Source organism: Bombina bombina, chromosome 1 (assembly GCF_027579735.1).
Source record: "Bombina bombina isolate aBomBom1 chromosome 1, aBomBom1.pri, whole genome shotgun sequence".
NCBI lineage: Eukaryota > Metazoa > Chordata > Amphibia > Anura > Bombinatoridae > Bombina > Bombina bombina.
In genome coordinates this window covers 668,606,087-668,615,575 of record NC_069499.1, presented here as the reverse complement: position 1 = coordinate 668,615,575, position 9,489 = coordinate 668,606,087, and the positions used below count along the sequence as shown (strand labels likewise).

At 34.9% G+C, this 9,489-nt stretch overlaps 1 protein-coding gene across 3 annotated transcripts in view; it reads right to left on the bottom strand.

Moving 5' to 3' along the window:
* Window positions 1–4,837: 4,837 nt before the first annotated feature.
* The window catches only part of ATG4A (autophagy related 4A cysteine peptidase), a 179,209-nt gene continuing 174,557 nt past the window's right edge, over window positions 4,838–9,489 (bottom strand). For all 3 annotated transcript variants that reach the window (XM_053699137.1, XM_053699136.1, XM_053699135.1), the window contains exons 12-13: window positions 7,345–7,456; window positions 4,838–6,323 (exon numbers count right to left, since the gene is read on the bottom strand). In XM_053699137.1, the coding sequence (XP_053555112.1) occupies window positions 6,259–6,323; window positions 7,345–7,456 (177 nt within the window). In that variant the 3' untranslated portion in view covers window positions 4,838–6,258. The remainder of the gene's footprint in view (window positions 6,324–7,344; window positions 7,457–9,489) is intronic.

Genomic DNA, 9,489 nt, shown 5'->3' with positions numbered 1-9,489 from the left:
CCTTCAGTATAGAATCAGAAACAAATTCTTTAAAATTGACAGGTATATCATGCACATTAGAAGTTGAAGGAACTGCAACTGGCAATGTACTATTACTGATGGATACACTATCTGCATGCAAGAGTTTATCATGACAACTATTACAAATGACATTCGGCGAAATAATTTCTACAATTTTACAGCAAATGCACTTAGCTTTGGTAGAAACGATGTCAGGCAGCAATGTTCCAGCAGAAACTTCTGAGGCAGGATCAGATTGAGACATCATGCAAAATGTAAGAGAAAAAACAACATATAAAGCAAAATTATCTATTTCCTTATATGACAGTTTCAGGAATGGGAAAAAATGCAAATAGCATAGCCCTCTGATAGAGAAAAAGGCAAGAGGCAAACATCAATGGGGTATTGAAATAATGAAAAAGTTTGGCGCCAAGTATGACGCACAACGTAAGAAACTTTTTTGGCGCCAAAAATAACCGGAAATGACACACTTGCGTCACTAATGACGCAACCGTGTGAAAGGTCTTGGCGTCAAGTATGACGCCAGAAATGACAAAGTTGCGTCATAGACGTATTTTATCGCACCAAAAAAAATCTCGCGCCAAGAATGACGCAATAAAGTTTAGCATTTGACGCACCCGCGGGCCTAATACCGCCTGCAATTTGCAAAAAGTAGTCAATTGAAAAAAAAAAAAGACTAAACCCGAGGTAAGAAATACATTTCTTAAAAAAATGTTTATATTCCCCAAATATGAAACTGACAGTCTGCAGAAGGAAATACATGAACCTGACTCATGGCAAATATAAGTACAATACATATATTTAGAACTTTATATAAATGCATAAAGTGCCAAACTATAGCTGAGGTGTCTTAAGTAATAAAAAACATACTTACCAAAAGACACCCATCCACATATAGCAGATAGTCAAACCAGTACTGAAACAGTTATCAGTAGAGGTAATGGTAAATTGAGAGTATATCGTCGATCTGAAAAGGGAGGTAGGAGATGAATCTCTACGACCGATAACAGAGAACCTATGAAATAGACCCCCGTTAGGGAAATCATCGCATTCACTAAGTGATAGTCCCTTCACGTCCCTCTGACATTCGCTGTACTCTGAGAGGAATCAGGCTTCAACAATGCTGAGAAGCGCATATCAACGTAGAAATCTTAGCACAAACTTACTTCACCACCTCCATAGGAGGCAAAGTTTGTAAAACTGAATTGTGGGTGTGGTGAGGGGTGTATTTATAGGCATTTTGAGGTTTGGGAAACTTTGCCCCTCCTGGTAGGATTGTGTATCCCATACATCACTAGCTCATGCCAATTACATGAAAGAAAGGGAATTTTTGCATGGACTTAAAATTTAAACAATCAGGCAAAAATAAATCAAGCTGAGACAACTGCCTGAAGGACCTTCCTACTAAAGGCTACCTCAGAAGAAGCAGAAACATAAAAATGGTAGAATTTTGTAAAAGTATGCAAATAAGACCATGTAGCTGCCTTGCAAATTTGGTCAAATGAAGCCTCTTTCTTAAAAACCCAAGAAGTGGCAAATGACCTAGCAGAATGAGCAATAATCTGTTTTGGTGGAGCCTGACCTGATCCATCTAAGCCTTATGAATAAAAAGTTTCAACAAGAGGCCAAATAAACAGTAGAAACCTTTCAACCTAGTTTGTTTGTTAAAGGGATACTAAACCCAAATGTTTTATTTCATGATTCAGATAGAGCATGCAATTTTAAGCAACTTTCTAATTTTCTCCTATTATCAATTTTTCTTCGTTCTCTTGCTATTTTAAGTTGAAAATGCAGGAGTGTAATGTAAGCAGCCGGCCCATTTTTGGTTCAGCACCTGGGTAGAGCTTGCCGATTGGTTTGCTACATTTAGCCACTAATCAGAAAGCACTACCAAGGTGCTGAACCAAAAATGGGCTGGCTCTTAAGTTTACATTCCTGCTTTTTCAAATAAAGATAGCATGAGAAGGAAGAAAAATTGATATTAGGAGTAAATTAGAAAGTTGCATAAAATTGCATGCTCTTTTTGATTCAGTAAAGAAAAAAAATGGGTTAGTATCCCTTTAACTTTTTTGGTTCTATGAAAGAAGTCCTTAGTAGCATCAATGTAATACTTCAATGCAACATCTAAATTAGGCAAAGATCTCTCTGAAGCATTCTTGAGATTAGGACACAAAGAGGGAACAATAAATCAAAGTTAGTCCTTAAGACTGCCTTTTCCTGAAAAATAAGATAACAAGGGTTACAAGAAAGAGCAGACAATTCAGAAACTCTTCTAGAAGTGATAGCCAAAATGAACAAAACCTTCCAAGAAAGAAGCTTAATATCCACTTTATGCATAGGCTCAAAAGGATGGGCCGGCAAAACCTTTAACACCAAAATAAGCCTCCAGGGAGGAGAAATTAGCTTAAAAGAATAAGAAATCCACATTCTTTCTATCATGATTGAGATAGAGCATGCAATTTTAAGCAACTTTCTAATTTACTCCTATTATCAATTTTTCTTTGTTCTCTTAGTATATTTGGAAAAACAGGCATGTAAGCTTAGGAGCCAGCCCATTATTAGTTCAGAACCCTGGGTAGCGCTTGCTGATTGGTGGCTACATTTAGCCATCAATCAGCAGGTACTACCCAGGTGCTAAACAAAAAATGGGCCGGCTCCTAAGCTTACATTCCTGCTTTTCAATTAAAGATACCAAGAGAACAAGTAAAATTGATAACAGGAGTAAATTAGAAAGTTGCTTAAAATTGCTTGTTCTATCTGAATCATGTTAGAAAAAATTTGGGTTTCATATCCCTTTAATCATCAGTAGAATTAGCAAACTTCTTGTTTAAGAAAACAGAAAGAGCAGAAATCTGACCAGTCAAAGATCTGGCAGATATGCTTTTATCCAAACCATCCTGTAAGAACTGTAAAATTCTAGAAATTCTAAAAGAATGCCAAGAAAAGCCATGATCTATATACCAAGCAATCTGAGAAGTCCCTATGCTTAAGAACTAACTATTCAATTTCCAGAGATTTTAGATATGGGTGGAAAATGGACCTTGAGACAGAAGGTGCGGACGCAGAGGAAGTGGCCAAGTAGGGCAACTGGGTGTTTGAACAAGATCTGCATACCAGATCCTAAAAGGCCAAACTGGAGCAATCAGCATTAATGTCAATTTCTCTAGCCTTATCTTGCCAATCACTCTGGGTAGAAGTACCAGAGTAGGAACCCGACCGATAAGCAAACTGAAATGATCAATGAGCTACTAGAGCATCCAGAAACTCTGCCTGAGGGTCCCTGGACCTCGTAAAGTACCTGGTAAGTTTGTTGTTTAAACGAGAATCCATCAGATACATCTCTGGAAGACCCCAAATATCCACAATATGATTGAACACATCCTGGTAAAAAGACTATTCCCCTGGATGCAGAGACTGACGACTGAGAAAATCTGCTTCTCAGTTCACTCCTGGAATATGAACTGCATAGACTAGACAGGAATTGACTTCTGCCCATGAAATCATTTCCGATGCTTTCTGGCTAGGGAACAGAAACATAAGCAACTGCTGTGCATTGTCTGATTGAATGTGGAGATGAGATTCCCTTATAAAAAAAGGCCAAGTTTGACAAGCCCTAAAATAGCACAGATCATTAAAACACTGCTCTAAAAGACTAGACAACCAGTAAGAAGAAGCAGCAGCTCTATCAGCAATAGAGATAGCAGGACTAAACACATACCCTGCTTGCTGTCTTCCAAAGGGATAGTAGTATGGTTAGCCATCTACCTTTGGGACAGTTTCCCACAGTTGAGTATTAGAGACAGGTAAAGGATATAACTTCTTAAACCTAGCATAAGGATAAAAATGCTGGAATAGGAAAAACCTCAGGGTTTTTAGCAACAGTTTTAAAAACTGAATCTAAACGGTTAGAAGGCGTATCCTCAGAACCCTTAGAGTCTTTAACCCCTAAAGAAAGTAAAACCTCTTTCAAAAGAGAACACATATTTTCAAATTTAAATAAAAAGAGGATGTTTTAGGTTTAACATCAGAGGAGGATTCCTCATCATCAGAGAAAACCTCCCAGTTTGAAGAAACAACAGTATATCTGGCCTCAGCAGACATAGCACTTTTATGCTTAATTGAAGGCGGGAGAGCTGACTGCCAACACTTGAGAAACTGCAGATTTGATGAGATTTTTCATATCCAGAGCCAAATATGTAGAGCTCCCCTGTAAAGGACACACATACGAAGCAGTAATACCCATAGATGCAGCATTAGGATAATCCCTTAAAAAAAGGTCTTAATGAATGGAAAATTTATCACCACCCCAAAGAAGCTATATAAAAAACTAATTCGAAGCTCACTAAGCCAAACTGAAAACTAACTCAGGGGATAAGAAAATCCACATTTGAAGCCTGGATAATGCTGATCTGAATGGAAAGACGCACACAAAAACTCAACTGTTATAAGAGAGATTAGCGCATTACAAACCCGACATGCGCATATGACAGAGAGCTACAAAGGTCTGACCAGCGATACAAATGTTTGTGTAGACTTATAAATATCGGACGTTTGGGACTCTTAGACAGCCTAATTTCCTCTTAGTTTGGATTTATCACATATCCTTGTTTTGTGTACACTGTTTTGTGTTTAGTTATTTTTATATATTATTTAGTGTATACTCTTGCAAAATATTACCTGTTTTTTGTCACATATTGATAGTAATATATTGATTTATACATTGATTTGGATCCCTAGTAAAGAGAGATGGTAATAATTACAATAATTTAAAACCCACTTTTTTTAAAAATACTGTCAAATAAAACTGCAAAAGCAATGAGTATAAATCTATTGTATTTAAAAATAAATAAAACAAAAAAAGAGGGTAAAACCATAAGTATATAACAAAGGAATACAAAGGTGCATTTTGCATATTATTACAAAAGGAAACATTACTGATTAAACAAATACGTTGGATATCTTATGAGTAAAACAAGCATTCAGTGCATTTTAATGAATTACAATGGTGGCTGGTTTCAAAGTACTTCTTAAATTTAAACACTCATGGTGATTTTATATATATATATATATATATATATATATATATATAATGTATATATTGCTTTGTGTTTGTTTAAATAAATCTTGCAAAAGTCAAACACAGGTGATTGTCACAAACTTATTCTGACAGATACATATGTAAAAAGACCAATACTTATCAACCATTAAAAGAATTGCATTTTTAGACATCTGAGAGAAGTAACAACATTAAAAGATAATACATTGTTCGAGGGTATTTGTATTAGCATACACTTGTATAGTTAAAATCTTACTACATGGTGTAACACATTGAAAGTGACACTGTCATTTATCCAAGAGGAAAATATTATTAACATTATCTTATATGTAACTGCATTTATATACTGGCAGAACAGCATTGTTTTCTGTATAAACAAGTACATTTAACTACTATTTTCCTGTCTTTTTACTGACTTGTTTATTGTAATTAAAAAAATATATATAACAAAAACCTGTTGCACAATACCCCATAAAGACACATAAAATATGCATCAGGGGGAACCAAAGGAGGTACAGTAATGATAAAGGTTATAATATGATTTTTTTTTTAAAAAAGGATTACCATCAAAACTTGCTATTGGATTGGTAGTACACAAATCTTAGTACATATAACAGAATGTCAGCTTGGAGCTGTATGAGGAACACGACTGTATGTCTTTAAGTTCTATTTGGCAGTGTCATGTGTTACGTCCATATAAACAATATAAAACAAATACTCATGTTACATAAATGTAAGGAAACTGCTACAAATCTTTCATGAAGATGCCTAATATTTCCAGAATTGAAAGTGCTAATTGAAAAAAGTACAGATTTATTTTTGGAGTATTGGCAAAAAGGAAATATTGAACCTTTTTGCTGCTACAAAAGCACTGCGTTAATGCTTTCAGTGAGTCCAACAGCCTGCACAGGCTTCATTCCTACATTTCAAAAGTCTCAAAGCCAACTGCATTAACCCTTTTAAGACACAAGGGGTTAAACTGTAAACACATAGTATGTTGTGTGGTCAGCCAGAAGCACACAAGAAGCAGAAGGGGTAACGGTTTTCCATGAGATTTTGTTTTACCCGCTCCAGGAAACAAGTCTCTTGTGCTCTGTTCTCCATTGGGTTTGAGGCACTTCCTGGTTAGAAAAGCGTGACTGAGTGATGTGAAAAGTTAGTGGCACCCGGACCAAGAGATCTCAAACACTCAAGATCTCAAACTCTTCTTCCATGTCAAACAGTTTATCGGTAGATTCAATTAGTTCTGAGAAAATAAGAAAAAGATACATCTAAATTACTTAAATAAACTAACAAGATGAAATGGATTAAAACATTAGCTGTCATTAATAATATAATAAAAAACTGATCAACCGTAACTTGAACATTATGACGATGGATAATAAAACTATATGTCTATCTGAAATGTTAATGAATAGTTATAAAGTATAACAAAATAGCAAGGTATATGATCAGCAGCATTTTGTAAATCTAGGTTACTGATTTTGTATTTTGGCATCCCTAGGGTGTGCAGGACAAGAGGTGTTTAAATTCCCTTTAATCATGCACACTAAGTCCAAGTCACAAGCGTGTTTCAAAGTACCTGTGCATACATTATTGAACTTCTAAACTCGGATCACACTCTTGAAACACACTGTTATGACCGTGTTTGGACTTAGTGTGCATGAAGGTTTTTGGATGACCTCCCAGTTCCTATTTTAAAAACAGGTACAGTACTTCAACACACGAAAATACTTTTTTTGGACGCTTTTCTGTTGAAGAGTCATTCTTGGATGTGGGATTTTAAAAAAACAAATCCATTTTGCATTGTGATCACTCAAGAAACTCGATGACCAATTCAGGTAGAAAGCAAAAATCAATTTCAGGAGCAAATTGCTGATTGATGGTAATTACCCCATTAATTGTAAAAAAAAACAAAAAAACATTGACCACAAATTCCATAACTATAGACCATGGTCTATGTCAAACAAAATTCGCAAGACCACTGTAAATATTAATGTTGGTGGGATGAGAGGCTTCCTTTTATAGATTTGATGAGAGTTATTTTTGCTTATAGTACATTCCCCTAAATCAGGGTTCTTTGCTTCTATTGGCGAGAACTGGAAGAAGTAAACCAAGATAAAAAAGTAAAACATTTTTGCAAATTTTATTTAAAAATAAATATTTATATAAATTTAAAGAAAGATACATGTTAATATTATGTTTTGTGAAGAATACTTTAGTCTTTAACATGCAAACTACCTCTAGTCAACCATTTTATAACCCACCCGCGCCTGTAGTGGTCACTTCTGGTTTCTCTGGAGGTATAAAAGGAGGCCAGTGAGGGGGATGCTTTGGCACCAGTTCAAACATTCGCAGACTCTGCTTTTTTAGGATTTCCTGAAAATATTTGCAAAAAATATAAATAAATATTCAAGTTAATATCAATGCAACAAAGATTTTTTTTTTACAGGACACTGTACTGCAATTTGTTGGCCCTTAATGTGTTACCAACGACTTGTTATACCAGCTGCAAAGTATTAAACATACTGGAAACTGCTCCTCTAAGTATATTCTTGCAATTAAAATAGCTGATTTTGCTAATGGAAACTCTCACTTATAGTTAAATTTTAGTACCTATGTATTAGCCTTTCTGTATAAAGATAAGGTTTTCCTGTAGGCTCAACCCATTTGAATGTGCATCCTCTAGGAACAATGGGTGGTAGTATTAATTAATAAAACCAACTTTTTCACACGCACCTCTTACCGTCTTCTTTGATAGGACAAAACTGCAGCAAAGGGCAGTTTAGGGCCAGATTAAATGTGCCGCACTAACAATTCATCGCTCATGCGCTGTGTTCAAGGTAAAAAAGTAGCACTGTTGGGTTAGCGCTAGTACTACAAGTTGAAAGTAAAATGTTAGCGTGCGAGCGAAAGACTCAGGCACGCTAACTACAGGATCAGATATTGAGTTCGCGCTAGCTCCCGCTCCCCATAGACTTCTATAAGGCACGCTTAAGAAAGTCTCTTCATTTTATTGTTCGCGTGCAAACCTGAAAATGCTCTAAAGCTGAAAGTGCATTAGGAATACTTCACATTCCGATGTTCTTCACTTAGTATATGTATACCTTTATATCTATCTGAATATATACATATATATATATATATATATATATATATATATACACACATATATATTAATTATTGTACATACAGAAATATATATATATATATATATAAATAAATAAAAAGAACATAGGAATGTTAAAGGGACATAATACTTATATGCTAAATCACTTTAAAGTGATGCAGCATAACTGTAAAAAGCAGAAATTAAAGTTATTCTATCTCAAAATTTCTTCAGTTCACCAGAGTAATTGCTCTGTGAACAGTTAGAGATGCTGTAACGCTGCAAGTTAAAAAAAAACCCACAACAAAACACAAAAATGCAATAGCCGATCAGCATCACAGTGCTCAGACCTTGCATGCTTTGCGGTGATCTCATGAGATTTCAGTTAAAGGGACAGTCTAGTCAAAAATAAACTTTCACGATTCAGATAGGGCATGTCATTTTAAACAACTTTTCAATTTACTTGTCGCATCTGATTTTCTTTGTTCTTAAGGTATTCTTAGTTGAAAGATAAACCTAGGTAAACTCATATGCTAATTTCTTAGCCCTTGAAGACCACCTATTATCTGAATGCATTTTGACAGTTTTTCACAACTAGAAGGCGTTCGTTCATGTGTGCCATATTGATAACATTATGCTCACACCCGTGTAGTTACATAGGAGTCAGCACTGATTGGCTAAAATGCAAGTCTGCTAAAAGAGCTAAAATAAGGGGTAACAAGATAATTACAGAGGTAAAAAGTGTATTAATATAACAGTGTTGGTTATGCAAAACTGGGGAATGGGCAATAAAGGGATTATCTATCGTTTAAAACAATAAAAAGTATAGTGTCACTTTAACGTCCTTAAACTGAATAGGTCTAGGAAAATAACATGACTGTATCTGCACATACTAAATGTACACTCCCTTGGAAGTCCTGGGACTAAAGTCCTTTACAATGGTGTGTGAATACTTAGGAAATTTTAAGGTAAATATCTTCCTTTTTTACATAGAGATGTTCAGGTGATATTTTCTAGTCAGTTTTTTACAGCTATGCTGCATCACTTTCAAGTGCTTCAACATTTGGGTATCATGTCCCTTTAAGTATTAATATAAAATATTGCATATTTCAAGGTATTTTACTGGGAAGGGCTCAAAAGTGTGTGTGTATATATATATATTTATATATATGTGTGTGTATACATATTTATATATATATATATATATATATATATATATATTTATATATATGTGTGTGTATACATATTTATATATATATATATATATATATATATATATACAGGGAGTGCAGAATTATTAGGC